The following is a 17,243-nucleotide window of genomic DNA, read 5'->3' as shown; positions in this document are numbered from 1 at the left end:
CAGGTGTGAGTGCCAGAAAACAGGAAGGTCTTTCAGAAAATAGTTGCAATTTTGTTCAAGATGACAACTGGTTTTAAATAGAGGGTGTTAGAGGGGAGCTCGGAGGTGAGTCGGGATAGGACTTGGTCCAATTACCTGAACCTCTGGGAGGTACGGTGAACAAAACTGAACTGCTGCCGTCCTGCCGTGATTTCAGAAACCACAGTGAGAGGATGAAAATGGAAAAATGCTACAAAGACGTGGTCATTCTGCACCTTTAAAGTCTGAAGATTAACGGAAGAGCTTTTAGTCTGCAACACATTTGTTAGGAAGTGTCCCCAAGATTATTAGCTGTGTTGCACTTATTTCAAACCCTTTACCACAAACACAGACTTTTGTGCACAAGCCTCTTAACTCATTATTTTCCTTCTGCAAAAGCATTCACAAATAAATAATAATAATAGTAATAATAAATAGAGTGGTTGTAAAAGATTCACACCCAGTTTTTTCATACACAAGCAGTCAACGACACCTCTCGCTGTTCCACAGACACACCCACATAAACAAACACACCCGGCATCTTTTACATAAGACACCCTGCGGCGCCTCTGTGCCGAGTAAACAAGAAGAAGGTGTGATCTGGCCCTGACCCCTGTCTGAAAATGGAAACATGGATCCACACCCCTGGCACGCTTCGATGCCAAACGTCTCATTCAGCACATTAAAGGAGAGTGACAACATAGGGGACTGGGAGATAGCCATGGGGTGAGGAGAGTGACAGGTGGAAGAGAAAATACGCACAAACACATTTCACAAGTACCTGGATGGAGGTGATGAGTAAACACTACAAAATGAATACAGGCCTGGTTGCTGTTTTTCCATTAGCTGATCTGAATAGATAACAGACATGATGTCGCTCAACTATCTCCTGCTTGCATTCGATCGCTCCCTGCTGTTCTTAGCCCATTCCACATGAGTGAAGATGCCACTGACTCACGACTGACATTTACGGACACATTACAAGGACGTCCTGGAGGTTACTGATTCCTGGGAGTGCCCAAACTGTGCTCGTGAAAGACCATGCAGATGCCTCACATATTGCTGTGATTAGTTTAGTTTAAGGCTCATACACTTCATGTGACACAACGTGCTGGAAACATACATCGATTTACATATTGTCAATTTTGCCAATCCACTAAATTTGAATGGAAACCTGAATTGTGACTAATTGTGTTGATTTGTCAAAAGATTGCGCAGTGTATTTACAATGCACAGCTTAATATTACTGTAACCTTAAAGATCTAAAGATTTGCTCCATGAGGAAATTGGTGTTAATGGGTAATCTCTCCTTAAAATGTCAGCACGATCAAAAGAGTTTGTAACTCCTTAGTGCTGCAGATTTTCTTGTTAAAGCTTTGAGTTTTGCCTTTTTAAGAATTCTCACTGGGTCTTGTATTAAAATGCTTATCCTACATTATTTACAACCGATGGAGTAAAAGAAGCTAAATCACAGGTATGGTGCAATAAAGTCCTTTCTTTTCATCCCAGAGGCAACAAAGAAAGCTGCCTGACTGACAGAGAAGGTTATGATGTTGCATGAGAGCAGATAATGATGACCGATGATGAAAACATATCATCCGCGTCAAGGAAAACTATAGGGAAGGTTTCCCTCTGCTATATGATTGAATGCTCTAAACACAGTGCCACTTATTGATGGAGCGCTGATCTAATTATATAACTTCATATGGTTTTAGTGAGAGGCAGAGACAGTAGGGAATCATCAGCTCTAAGGTAATAGTGAGAGGGAGGGACATGCAGCCAACAAACAAGAGTAATGTGCGTGTGTGAGTGGGCAAGTAGTGAGTGGGTGAAAATGGACGAGTGATTAGTCAGTGCGTAAGAGAGTTAAGCGACAAGTTGTGTGTTGGGAAAAAAATGAGGCCAGAGAGAAAGGGGAAGGAAGTGAGAAAAGGACTGGAAGGTGAGAAGAAGAATGAACGGTAGGAGAAAAGAGAAATGGAGTAATGTGGGTGTGAAAACAAGAACAAATGGACAGACAGGAGAGAATGTACGAAGAGAGAGAAAGAGAGTGTGTGTGTGTGAGAGATGGGGGATTCTCATGGGAACTGGCCTATTTTTCAAATGAATGCATACAAACACAGAGCTGCATCACATTTACGCTGTGGAAGAGAAACGCTCAGCCCAGATAGGTACCACGCAAATTGGGTGTTCAGATTCGGGAACACACACAGACGCACACAAACACTCAAAGCATCATGTGTAACACGGTGTAGATGTCATCATCAGAGTGAAAAGACACTTACACACTTTACTCCAGCTGGATGCCTCTAAGATGTGGCACAATGGACACACATACTATCAATAAATCAATCGATCTATAAACACGACCTAATTTTATTGTTTAGACTGCATTCAAATGTACATGTCTACTTAAATATTATACTTATTACAGTCAAGTAAAGCGCCCAGTGGGCTGGCATGTTACTGCTGTTACTGCGGCCTGACAAGTTGTCAGCAGTCTGTACACAGCCACTGTCCTGAGCAGAGATTAAATCAGGCAACATCAATCACCTTCCTGGAATATACATGTTGTTGTGTATTAACACAAGATTTTGTGTAACAGTTGGGATTTGTCTAAACATGTGCATTATACACATAGTGAATCCCACTTGATCCACATGCTTCCAAATGACCTCTTGCTGTTTCGTCTGCACGAGGCTGTTTTATTTGATTATAGGGTGAATGAGAATATTCCTCATTAAAGAGGTCAGCCTGTGACTCTGTGGTGACACTGGAGGAGTCTGGCATGATGGAGCTGCTTATGAACGCTTGAAAACATACAAATAAACATGGGCACACAACAATAATAATAATTAAAAAAACCCAACTCTGTAGTTTTCCTTTGAATTTTGGTATATTTATAGAAAAAACACACACAGAGCATAGAGAGGGTTCTGCCAGCTCCTGCCAGCAGACTGACCGTGTAAAACTAGTGTTTTGTGACATTTCCAACATGACATTTGTCTGTGCAACCATCTGTGAGGGCCAACTGGCCTGCGTCAACAACAAAACACATAACTACCCACAAACAGAACACACCCATCATATATCAACATCGTGACGTCTGTTTATTGGTTGTCTCACTGTGAAATAATACAAAACAAACTTGCACTGTCTAAAAACTGCTAAAACCATCTTTTACAAGCATTAGATTTATATATTCATTCTGATGTCCTTCTTTAATCTGCTTCAACACTGCTTGATTTCCATTTTCACTGTTATCTATTAGATACGTAATAAATTGCTCCTGTGTTTACACCTTTCACTGCGACTTTTTTGGCTACAAGCACCTGACACTTCTTGAGAAAGCCTGGACTCAAGAGCACAAACTACTTGTCACAAAATGAGTCAAAGGAACAAAACAACAGAATTAAAGAAGACAGGTTTTTTCTTCCACCGTACCCATTCTCAGGATTTCTTCCCTTCCTTCCTCCTGTCATCTGTCTTGATGCCCCTCCAACCCCTCCTCCACCTCATCAATATCAATGTCAGCTCTCCCTCCGTTGACCTCCTCCTTCCTCTGTCCGACTCTATCTGTCTCTTTTTCCTCACCTCTCCGGCTCAATTCATCTCTCTCTGTCTTCTTTCCCCTCTTACCCCCTCTGCTCTGTCAACACAGTCTGCGGACCTGGCCTGACAAGATGCAAACACACAAACAAACACACACAGAGCAGTCCCCACCAGCCCATAGTGACCTTTACATGCTAGATTATGTGGCTAATTGAATCAAAATGATCCAGTGGCTAATGGGGAGGGTTGATATCTAATTTGACCCACTGCTGCACCACATTGTTCCACAGTTATGACTCAACAACAGAGAGGGAGAGGTAGATAAATAAGACGATCGCAGTGCCATTACAGAATCTATCCATCTGTTCATCTATCTATGTGATCCATCCATTTCTTCATCTGTCGGCAGGCAGTCAAGCAGGGAGGCATTCAGGGACACAACTCACCGGGGCAGAAAGGAAAGCAGACCAGACTCGCCACCTGACACTTCTTTGGTTCCTGAGAGATGTCTTATTGACGAATACATCTCTCTTCACACAGGCTTCTATGACGGAGTCTGTGTCTGTGATGGCAGGGAGGTTATTGATATAACAACTGGAGAGAGTGTGCCTGACATACGAGTTAAAGCCAACGCTGTAACCTGCAGTTCATGTGGGTTCAGCCAGTCTTTGTCAACAAACTGAATACTGGCTACGACTATGGGTGCTCATCGTGGTGTGTTTAACTGCAATATCACTGCGGGACCAAGAGTTTGGATGAAGTTCTTCTAAATGTGTGTAATTAGACAGCACGTTGCCATTACTGAGAAAGCTCATTTGCATGCAAGTGTGTGATCTGGACTTGGACCAAGTGGAATTTGCAAGCAAGTAAGCAAAACAAATACACTGATTCTAAAAAGCAGCAGACTCCAGCATCCTCAAAAACATGGTACCATGAACTTCTGAACCTCACGGCTCATTTTGCTAAGTGACATGCAGGAATGTTATTTGGAAAAGTAGCACGATCGAATTTAACTGAGAATATTGGCAGAATATTGTGGGTCTCCTGAGCTGTATGTCTGATCCTAACAAAGAAAGGGTCTCAGTGGGATACCGCACGATGAGCAACTATTCACAACACTCCCATGAAATTGGCCTGTCTCCATAGCACCTCTGCTCTGTTTAGAGCCTCTCTGTCACAATTTTCTCTTCCTGACAGTCTGCCAGCCTCTTTGTAACCCCTCTTTCTTTCTGTGCACCTGAGCCATCCAATTAAAAACATGTGACCTCCCAATAGTGAAAGATGCAGTGGAGCTTTTAGTAACTCAAGGCTGATGTACTATAAACCACATCCGATCTGTGAGACATTTGTTAATGAACTACTTCATGTCAGGGTTTTATTGGCTCAGCTGGCTGTTGAGTTAACATTTAAGTTAATATTTTGCACATATTCTTCTGCTGAGATGCTTTAAAACCATTGAAGGACTTCCAGTAGGAGAATGTGTGCGTATAAACTCACTGTAGCCTGCATGTGAATCTGTGAGCTCAATCAATCTGTTCCTGTCAAATTCCCAACTTGGGAAAGTGGACTGTTAGAGCAGAGTGACAGACAATATGTGCTTTTCTAGCTGGTTTGCATTTGCCAGTCTGTCTGCTTCTCTCACTGTCCTTTTCCTTCTCTCTCAGTGCCAGCATGGCGGTTTAATCAGGGAAAGCAGCTGGGGACAGGGAGAGTGGAGCTTGTGTCTAAGCCCAGCTGATTTACCGGCTCCTCAGACCTCCTTTCTGTCTCACTGGCTAATAGGGCTTGCCTGGGAGCTTCACATTGGGAACAAAGGGCAGGATGCAGACAGACAGGCCGGCAAAGTATAGAGCGGCAAGAAGAAGTAGGAAGAAGAAGAAGAAGGGAAAAAAAAAAAATCACACAGGTCTTGATAAAGACTAAAACAAACAGTGTACATGGATGAAAACTGCAGTAGTATGCTAGAAGACAGACAAACATCTAAGTATTAATTTTTAAGGTGAAATCAATGTTTTATATCTTTGTATTACATTCATCTTTGAATAGGAACCATTGTCATGGTAACAGCCGTGGCCTCTCCCCTTCCTCTGACCCAGTTTTCCCTCACCCATCAACATGACACCCTCAGTATCTGAAATCATTCACTTTTCACTACTCAGGCACTGTGACATGAGAAATGAACGCTACAGCCAGGCACTGCATTAGCTCCTCAATAAGTACAAACTTCACACAGCATGTGCAGCTTTTACTGTTGATATCAATACATGGATTGTACTTTTCAGTTGGTTACCCACAGGAAACCATAGTGTGTGTGCCACTGGGCAGCTATTAAACAAATGTTACAGATATTTTATACCCAAAACACTCCAACCTTGCAATAAGTGTGTGGTATAGTATAAGTCACCTGTCCTGCACACCTGTAAGTCATTGCCCTTCTGCAGCCCTGCCCTGCTGCCTGGCCCCACAGCTGCACCATATCACCTGTTTGTCCTGTCTGAGTGGTCTGGTCTTGGCATTTTATCTGTCTGTAAATTCTTTAATTAGAGCCTTAAATAGATATGATCACATTTAACAATGACTGGATTCCACATGTACATTTAAACTGAATTTATCTAATGCAACCTGACTTTATGTTTACACAGTCTTTTTCAGATTTATGGTAGAAATGCACCTTTAATATAGACATTATTTTGACATCGTCTGCACTTTCCTGTTAGTTTGGTGCTCCCTTTAGGCCGCAACTTGCAACTGTATCACTGTTACATGGACCTTTCTGACCTACTGTCAACTACCAGCCAATCTCTGCTCACCTCTAACCTGGTTCTCACTAACCAGAATACCTTGTACACCCATGTAGGTATGCCAACAAACTGTTATTCTAAAAAAGAGCTAAATAAAACCAACCAGGACACAGCAGAAAACAACTCAAACTGAGACATTGTTGTCAAAACTGAATGTCAGCAAGATGAGGCCTTGAATGTTTCCGAAGGATGTAATTATCACCACAGTGAGCCTCGGTGGGTACTTTTACAAATGAAAGGACTGGAAACCTGTTTTAATGTTAGGTGCAAATGTAACAACCTAGACACCATGGTGATCGAAGATGCATTAACGCTCAGTGTAAATGGGTCACTGCTGACTCACATAAACTGCACAGAGACCTTTTCAGAAAGACTGACATCCGCCCTTCTGTGAGGGGGGAAGAAAGATGGACTGAGTTGTGACAGAGTCAGTTTGTCCCCTCTGCTTTTTCTATTGTTAGTAACAGGAGATGAAGATAAATACACAGTGAGGGAGAGAGTGAGAGACGGTCCAGAGTCTCAACCTCTGCTAACCACATCTGAATTTCTCTTAAGACACGAACATGCTTAGTCTCATACAGCCACGCGGATACACACACCTCACAGGTGCGCATGTACACACACTGAAGTCTACAGTGCCGTCACCTTTTACACATAATATATATATATATATATACATACATGTATACACATATACACATAATATATATTTACATGCAGACAGATGCACACAAATACGGGTACGAGCACATATCCTATTGTTACATGTCTGACGGTTGCTAAGCAACAGCAAGTCTACACATTGTTTACAGAGCATGTAATATAGTTCATCTCAAAGGGGGAGTGAGACACAGACAGATGACACAATCTCCTCAGATGGAGAGATAAAAAGAATAAAAGAGGAAAGGTGCTCTGTCCTTTCACAGGCAAGTAGGCAGTAATGCGATGAGGCTACTGCTCCCCGGTGTACGAAGTGTTATGAAAGCTGAAAGAAATGGTTTGTGATTTAATACTGTGCTGCTAAAGCAAATACATCTGCCTCTCCTGGGTTGAACAGGAAGGCAGGTAACACACAGAGTCAGTGTCATGTATCATCATTATTTTGATTAACCCTGAGGGTGGAAAAGACAAAAAGCACACTTGAACTTTCTCTTTCAGTGCCACTTTGATGTGGAGATAAATGAAAAAGGCACACATCTTCAGCTGGAACAGGTACATTTCCCCCATTTTTCACAATAAAGGTGCATAAACTTATCAGTTTAGGCCAATACATTTTTACGTATATTGATTAAATATAATACATAAAAGAGGGAAAGGGTAGTAAATGTTCAGAACGTTATGAAGTCTTATGATAATTATTGATCTCTGTCACTGTGCAGAAAATAGTTTGCACAGTGAAATACAATCCAGGAAGACAGACTTGAGTAACAGATCTGTGAGTTTTGAGACTTATCAGATCAGCACACAGCAGTCTACAGTACTGATTTACAAATGTGGAAATTAATCACAGCAACAATCATTTAATCCACAAGCTCAATAGCAGAGAAAAAGCACATGACGTTGATTTAGTGCCAACATTTAAATTAGGTTAAAACTACAACGTAGATTAAACACTTTTGTTGTTTCTGAAAACAAAAAAAAAAAAAAAAGTTCCAAATGCTACTGTAAATTTTAAATAAACACATTGGGGAACAGCTAAAATTGTACTTGTGTTAAGAGAAAACAGCCTCGTATTTCAACACTACAAATGGTAACTGTGCCCAATCTATTTCACTATACAGTTTTTAAAAAGCCTCTTATCACTGAAAATACAGTGAAATACGGGGCTCGACAGTGGAGCAGAATCAACACTCACATGACCGTGTTGATTCCTGAAAGCTGCTGGAACATCTGAAGACCACAGCCAACGAAGAGGGCCCGCCGAGTGGGGGGGTAGGTCAGCATCCGCCAGATCACTGGGCCATCTGAAGACACAAGCAAAGGCATGGCAGAGATTTATTTCATACTCAGCACAACTTCACTGTCAAAGTGTCATTTCAAAAAACGAGTTAATGAGTTAATGCGTTTCTGAAAGAACCACTTGACTGAAGAGGTTGGGTAAAGTTATTGGATGAATAAATTAAACAGATACTGTAACACAATTTTTTACTACACTGACATGACTAACTTTTGGAAATAAAGTGTATGAGCACCTTCCCCAAAATGCCAAACTCATTTCACACAAGGGAAACAACACAATGGGCAGCAGAGTGCCTTATTGGTTGGCACTGTTGCCTCACAGTGAGAAGGTCCTGGGTTTGAAACCCATCAGGGGCCTTTCTGAGTGGAGTTTGCATGTTCTCCCTGTGCTTGTGTGGGTTTTCTCCAGGTACTCTGGTTTCCTCCCACAGTCCAAAAACATGTATGTCAGGTTTGATTGGTGACTCTAAATTGCCCATAGGAGTGAGTGTGAGTGTGTGAGGTTGTTTGTCTCTATGTGGCCCTGTGATGGACTCGTGACCTGTCCAGGGTGGACCCCTGCCTTTCACCCAAAGAGAGCTGGGATAGGCTCCAGCTGATCCCTGTGACCCTGGTTGGGAACAAGAAGGTATAGATGATGGATGGATGGATGGAAAAATACAAAAAACATTTAATTTAATGGAAAACAAATGTATTTTCATATATCCAAAGCACTTATTGGAAACTTGATTGTTTTGTCATTTCTGCTGGCCAATAAACAGCTTTATGATTTGGGCATCAGGTTAGCATAATGAATCATGCTGCCCGCATACTAGAAGACCCAGGTTCAAGTCTCTGTGACAGCAAACATCTGCCTTATTGAAGTTTTCTGAGCAGGATGCTGAGGCTGTGTTAGCTCCACAGATGGGACTCTGTTGTTGCTTTTGACCTTTGCCCTCTTTACTGTAGTTAATTATACAAAGAAAAATTCTCTTTTGGGGAACAGCATAGCACAGTAGCTGCTTTTGCTCTTTTTCAGGTGGTGGACATCTCAGTTTGGGATGAAAAAAAAAAAAAAAAATCACAGCAACAGAGCCAGACTGTGATCTCCAACACACACAGACAAGCAGCTCCTTTGGGAGGAGAAGTCGTAATAGGATGAGAGAGTGGCTGAACAGACATGGAGCTGCTGGGTATAGAGGGAGACACACCGAGTGCCAAGTGATCAGACAAACAAGGCTGAACACACACACACGTACACACACACACACACACACAGGTGACACACACAATTCTGTGCCAGGATACACAAGAGCCTGTCCGAACACAAGCACGTACAAACATACCATAAACAAGGGAGCATGAGCCTGCACATATAAAATGACACACACACACACACACGCACACACACACAGGCTGCTTATTTGGGAGCAGCTGTGTGTGGGAGGACTCTGGACCAGTGAACATCTCCTTTAACGGTTTGACAAGCAGACCAGACTCTGCAAAGGAGGCCTTCTGATACACACACACACACACACACACTCTGAAGCTTTCCTTTAGACGGCACCGTCACACTTACAGAAACAACTATGGGGTAAGGTTGCTGTCAAAAAAGATGTGCGTGTATTAATAAACATTCGTACATATTGGCCTAAGGTTGTGTATAAATGAATAAAATGTACACAAAAATGTGGTTTTGTAAACTCTCGTATGAGTCAAATCATACATAAAATATGTAGTGCGTGTTCTTATGTGAGAATATGATTCCAAAAAACTAAAAAAATAAAATAAAATAAAATAATAATAATAATAATACGAAGCACAATTTTACGCTTGGGGTTTCTCCGTGTCACTGCTCGGAAGAAAACAACAAATACTGCAAATAAGATGGTACCTTTATGTATGCTTTAATATGAAGGTGAGCTCTAACTGTAGGACAGTGCAGAGGATGGTGATGCGTTCAGGGCTGAGCCATTTTCACGGCACTAACCTGGTGGAGTGTGATCGGCCTGATCCGCAGGGACCAGAACTGAGGACTCTTATCTGATTAACCAAGAGGGAAATCAGGATTCATGGGCTGAAGAGTCAACGATCAACAGAGCTCAGGGCTGATGGCTGCCCAGAAAAAGCTGAATTTACTCAGGCAAACAAACACACACAGTCAAATGCAATAGGTCACACAGGCAGAAGATCTATTTCGCTGTTGTTTACACACACAGAAACATATAAGATCAGATAGACAGTAGGAGTATAGCTTCATTTCCTCAGCTGAACACCACCCAGCTGTAATTTAATCAGATGAGATACTGAAAAAGAGAGAGTGCAATGAAAAACAAACCAGTGTGCTATGAACAAGCCACAAGCACAGTGATTAAGTCTGCACTTCAGTAACTGCACATCAGTATTCCACAATGAAGTGTATCTACTGCATATTTCATTTGTTTAATCCTGCAATATCACTACTACCATACTTTACCATATAACGTCAGTCACAAAATGATGCATTCAGGTTGCAAAACAGCATGCTGTACCCGTTAAGTACAAACCTGTGTGTTTTACAGCACCGCACACACACAAAACTTCAAAGTTTCTTACACACACACACACACACACACACACACACTCTGTGATCATTCCTCAGCCATCGCTACCTGGAGAGATTGTCTTTGATTTCCTATCTTATCAGCATTCAACCCAACAAGTACTAACAGGCTGAAGACCATCACAGGGATTGTTTGTACAGTGAACAGGGGAGGCCTGGGATGTACTTATGAGAACCAGGCTCTCACTCTTCTCTCCTCTTTGATATTCAGCTAAGGGAATCTCTAGTCAGTCATTTTGCCAGCTACCTGCTTTGGGGAAAACCCCCTAACTTCTCCATCACCAATTAAAGAACCAATTTAGCACCGTTACTTCTTTCAGGTGTTTATTCACACTTGAACCCCGTGTTGGCTTTAGTGAAATCTACAGCAGAAAGCTCAAGAACAGGAATAAAGTCAGATGGCAGCTTGCTGTCCAGGAAGACTGACACCAATCAGTATGGGACTACTGATTCTCATACTGATTTGTAAATCAGTGAAATGTATCAGGGTCAATGGGTGAATATGTGGTCAGCAGTATAAGGATGAGGAAAGCTGGTGGTGTTGAACAATGGCCAATCAAAGAAATAGGTCAGACGAGGCAAAGAAAAGCTCAAAGTCAGTCTAAAAAACAGAAACGCCACCGTTTTTTTAAGGTAAGAAGGAATAGCCAATCATTTGTGGCTGGAAGCAGGTTTCACTTATATAACCAAGCAGGCTGCAATCAAATCCTGAAGCCTGAGCAGCCAATCTGCAGCCCTCCTACCTCAACCTCCATCTGTCCTCTAATTATTTCCTCCACAGACTTCTCCTCTTCTCTCCTTTCTCACCTCCCCTCTGCTTCGTCATCAGAGCAGGATCATGACACCTCACACTGCAGTCAAGATCAGAGCAGAAGGTCTGGACTAACAGAGAAATGAGGTCCATTAATGTAACAAATTATTATGGAGCCAATGTCCAGCCAGTTTGGTGTTTCACCAAATTAAAAAGACATTGCAGCTTCTGTATGGTTAATGTTACAACTAGATCACCACCATGTAATAAAGCTCAATATCTCTCTAAAGCTGGGGGTTCTGTGCTAGGCTCTTTATTGGTCAGGAGCAGTGACTTCCTGTTTTCTTGTCATCACTGTATTTCAGCAACACAGGGAAACAATCAGTGTCAGAGACACCTGTGGCTGGGTGTTTTGATGAGATTATAACAATGTGTATATAACATGTCAACATGGATCCTATTTCAAAATCTCAAAAAAAAAAAAAGGTCTGATCCTTTCTGGAAAGCAAGAGTTGTGATTGGTTGTGTCACGGTGGACCTGGAGTGTTAGGTAGAAGCAGCATTTTAAGTGGAGCTGATTAAATCTAGCCAGGAATCCTGTGTGCAGATGCAGGGGGTGCAGCTGTGTTTATCTAAGGGCACTGAGGGGCCAGTGGTTGCCAGGAGCAGAGTACCAGACAGACAGATGGATGAATGGACGGATAGGTGGAAAAATGAATCGATAGAGTCACATACAAGGACTGACAAAAAACATACAACACAATAAATACAATACAATAAAAAAAACATACAACACAATAAATACAATACAATAAAAAAAACATACAACACAATAAATACAATACAATAAAAAAAACATACAACAGTGGCAATGGAGGCAAACAAACAGGTGCAGTTCAAACAAATGCAACATACAAGAATACTGAACAAAATACTGATGTAGTATATTATTAGTAATTGTTTAATTAGTAATTTCATCTTGTCACCTCTGAAACACCAAGTTGTTTCTTTCAATTAGCATTTAATGGTGAAAACTGATCTCCACAACATCTGATATGCACAGTATTCATAAAGTGTTATATCTATCTATTGGCTTTTGTATTTTATGTATTCTTCTTCCTGATGACTACATTACCCACAATGCAACTTTAGGGACTACATAAAATGTGGCATGCTCAGTACGTCCTTATGACAGTGATGTACATCTTTGACACTGGAAGGCAGGCGCAGTGGTATAGCGAAGAGAAAGAACTTTGAATCAAGGGGAGCTGCTGTCAGAACTGAAGATATCCGTGTTTCTGAAAGCTCCTGAGTCTCGGCTGAATGTCAACAAAACCACTATCTCTCCAGTTTCAAGCTAATCACATCAGAGGGCTCAATCAATAGAGCGCACGGCGTTGCCTTTCAGGTTTTCCTATCAGTCTCTCATCTTGTTTCTGTCCGTTTCCAAAGCCTGGTGGCAAAAGACAGAGGGTTCTATGAAGACAGACAGATTAAGGAAAAAGCAAGAAATAAAGGGTAAATGAGCCAGACAGTGCAACTTTTCTAATTTTGGTTTTAAAAGTATTGGAAGGTCAGCGCCTGGTTATGTAACCCAGAATTAGATCACATCATCACATCGGTGGCACCTGAGGTACAGAGGAGGATATGAAACGGAGGTGCATGCATTTTTAAAATCCAGCTGAAATTTCTATTATTCAGCAGTTGGACAGCTTTCCCCACAGAAACGCTGTCCGTCATTTCATGAGAAGTACCACAGCAACTAGTTCAAGGATCTTTTTCTTTTTTTTTTTGACAAAAATATTTTTCTGCCTCTAGATAACAGCCAGTGTCAGAGTGTAAACTCAACCCATCCAATACATGCCGCATGTTTAAACAAATGTTACACAACAATCAGCTGCTGGTGGTGGGCAGTTAGTCCTGAAGGAGCAGAGACGTAACTGTGTGTGTGTGTGTGTGTGTGTGTGTGTGTGTGTGTGTGTGTGTGAGAAAAAGGGAGAGAGTGCCAGAGGGGAACAGGCAGAAATGCACACACTTTCCATTTTGCAGCCTATTATTCTGAAGTAGAGATGAACAATTTTGCATGACATACACACACACACACACACACACACACACACACACACATATATATACATACATGCTGTCATATGCTCCATATAACACGTTAGAAATACCGGTGGGAGAAGAACTAAATATACACCCAAATTACATCTTCAAATACTGTATTCATTTCTTCCACACATCCTGTCTTATCTGTGGGGATTTTCTCCTACAATCTGAGTCGACATATTTGTGCCAGCAGCGATCATTATCACATTTTTAAATGGTGATAAAAAAGGCAGCTGCAACCCTCTTTAGAAAGTACTGTGTGCAAAAGTGTGAAAGACCCTGGTTCAGGATCAATCTGTGCATGAAGGGCTTGTGACAGGCGCAGAGGGGAAACCATGATAGAGCTGCCATTGCTCAGCCCTTCCTCAATTATTAATAAGCTGCTTAAAACCTACAGGGGAAGACAGGAGTGGAGAGCTCGGAGAAAGAAGATCTTTTGTTCTCTGTTTTTTCCTCACTGCAGTGACCTGCACAAGTTTGTTAGCTTGAAGACTGCTGACAAATGGTCTAAGAGGTTTTTTATTTGTTCGTTCTTAACAAAGCACAGCATAGGCTGCGTAATGACTGGGACTCATTAGAAGGACTATTAGACTTTTGGAAATCTTCTGCTTTTCTGTTTAACCAGACAAACTCATGGGAGCCTTTTTAGGTCTCTGCATGCAATTTGAAGCCAATGAGTTTTATATATCTAATCCCTCAGCTGTCTATTTAGAAAAAAAATATTCTCCCACCCTCTCCATATATCAGAAAACATGCGGCAACTATACTTGTTTGCACATTTACACACACAATAGTATTTAATGATATTTGGGATATTAGCTGTATATGGGATATAGACACGGCTATTCACACGGTGTGTTTGACTCTAACATTATCAAGGATTCTTATTGTTTATGCTGCTCCAGATGCGTCTTTGGTTTCATGCCCTTCAGTGTTTGTGTCATGTGTGAATTAAGCAAACAGCTGAGTAAACTCAACTCTGTCTCTGTTGCACGTGACTTCATCCTATGACCAGGAATGGATGATAAGAACATCAAAGATATTTAGCCTTACAGTCATCTTTTTTCCTTTGATTTCAGCATATCTCAACACGCACACGTTAACATACCTCCAAAATACACACACTCACCTGACCTCATTTCATCTCAAAAACCTTGTACTTGATTCTGTCTGGTTTGGTATAATGAAATTCTGTTGCACAAATGAGGTTTACTTGTTTAAACCCCAAATTCATTAAAGCATAGTTCTTAAATCAAATGAGTGAAAGGCAGATTTGCACAGCACTCTGGGACCACCCATGAATGTTGTTAATACCTGTGAGAAAATTCAAATCGCTTCTATGTGCCACTTAAGAACAAATTTGTTCTTCTGACGGGTTCTGGCGTGAGGCCCAAAGGTTTAGTTCAGACAGAGAAACTTGTGTCATGGAACTGACCATTTACAACAAATGTTTATACAGACTTGCTATAGAACACTGTGCTCTTTGAGGGCGCTCTTACTGCAAAGCAGCAGCAAGGACTCTGCTGGGAGAATTAATCCCCCTTTATTTAGCAAATACATTAAAGTCTTAGTTCAATGAGCAACATTAAAAATAAAGTCAGCGCTGTGCACCTGCATGGAAATGAATAGATGCTATGTGCACAGCTGCGACTGAGTCAGATGTTGCTAAGCATGAATGAAACAGCTGATACTAATCGGCTAAACCAGTGCAATCATTTATTCTCTACTGTGACAGTGCTGTCATACTTTCAATCCAACAATCCATTTCCAAATCCATCAGGAAGGACCTCTAGAAAAGCCACACCCAGACTGTACAGCTTGTCAGAGCCTGTCTGTGTACCTACCTACCACGCTGTAGCACCAAACTTTCATGTAGATGGAAATGATGGGTGGAAGATTATACTGACAATGCTTCCTCACAGCTCTACAAAGGACGATGTGATTGCACAGTCACATTCCACTTAAGTCGAGAGTCAATCACTAAACAGATGGCACACATTCAGAATGCAGACGGTGGGTCCAATCTGCACACCAATCTGTGTAGAAGACGAGTAACGGCAAACATGAATCACAAAAGCAGACATCAAAATTTCTAAGAGACTCAATGGTAAGAGTCTGTTAAGCAGCAGGAGAGCAACGCGTGATCTGCATTTCAAAAGGGATGACCTTCATGTCCGCTGGGTGGCGTGACTTGTGATCTGATCTGGTTCTCCTCTCCTAAAGAGTTTGAGTCAGTTTACTTGAACCAATATGTTTCGAGAGCAGAAGAGAAAAGAGGAATAGAAAGCAGATAAGAGGAAAAGGAAGATGAAGGATAAAATAATGTGAGGGGGCAAAGGGAAGGAAATGAAAAGAGAAGAAAAGAAAAAGAAAAGGAAGGAAGAGCAGAAACGAAATGAGAGGGGAGGACTGCAGAGGGAAGAGAGGAAAGAAAAGTGGAGGAAAGGAAGGGAGATGAAAAGCTGAAGAGAGGAAGCCAGAGAAAAGAAAGGAAAAGTAGCAAAATGAGAGAGGAAATGAAAGAAAGGGAAGAAAACCAGCAGATGTGGTGGAGGCTGGGATTAAGAAGAGGTGAGAGGGGAAACCACAGAGGGAAAAAGATCTGTTGTCGTTGGAAACAGCAGGTGAGTGGCTGCCATACATATTTAACCTGCTGGTGTTTTAACTGCCATGACATCCTAATATGCCGTTTTAAACCAAATAATTCAGACAGCCTCTACAGATGCCTGTTAACTACACTGAGGCAAAAATAGCACAGCACTAGGAAACCTCTAAATAGAATCTACCCTAAAGCAACAAAAAATAGAATCGCTCTTGAAAAAAATGTTCTTTAATCTTAAATGAAACCAAGAACTGAGAACAACCTGAGGCATGAGGCCTTTCCCCACTCAAGGCACTGCATCAGTCACACAGCTGACATCACAAATTTAGCAGTGTCTCCTATCTGCTTTGAAACGTTCAGCGAGAGGCAATAGTAGACTAGTGGCAAAGAACTTCTCACATTTGATCTCGTCAGAATCTCTTTAAACACTGTCTCCTCTGCATGAGTCACTAGCACCTCTTGACTGAGCAGCCTTGGAACAAATGGAGTGGGTGTAGGAAACACTTGTACTGATCTACTGTACCACAGAGACAGCTTTGCTAAAAAAAAAAAAAAAAAAAAAAAAAAGCCTTCTAAAAGAAGAAGAAGTAAACAAATGGAGGTCTGACTCATTCATTCAAGTAAGAACTCAAACTGATCACAGGCATGTTTTGTTTTGTCTTCTTTAGCATGAAACACGTATCTTTGTTGAATTTTCTGAAGGATCTCTTATGAACCAACCACGTCAACCTTTACAGGTGAGTAGTGTGGTTACTGGAACCTTTATTACGCACTTAATGTGTCCCAACAACAAGAGAAGTGCTTGTTGCAGCCGGTGTGTCCTGGCATCAAGCCACTGTACAGGACTAACTGTAGTGAAGTACATGC

At 41.6% G+C, this 17,243-nt stretch overlaps 1 protein-coding gene across 1 annotated transcript in view; it reads right to left on the bottom strand.

The window, feature by feature from the left end:
- LOC113142207 (proton myo-inositol cotransporter-like) overlaps positions 1-17,243 on the bottom strand; it is a 43,997-nt gene that overhangs the window by 6,516 nt on the left and 20,238 nt on the right. The window contains exon 4 of the mRNA XM_026327091.1: positions 8,227-8,335. Within this exon, the coding sequence (XP_026182876.1) occupies positions 8,227-8,335 (109 nt within the window). The remainder of the gene's footprint in view (positions 1-8,226; positions 8,336-17,243) is intronic.

This window comes from Mastacembelus armatus, chromosome 23, assembly GCF_900324485.2.
Source record: "Mastacembelus armatus chromosome 23, fMasArm1.2, whole genome shotgun sequence".
Classification (NCBI taxonomy): Eukaryota; Metazoa; Chordata; class Actinopteri; order Synbranchiformes; family Mastacembelidae; genus Mastacembelus; species Mastacembelus armatus.
The sequence above is the reverse complement of the archived record's forward strand: the minus strand, read 5'-3'. Positions and strand labels throughout refer to the sequence as shown.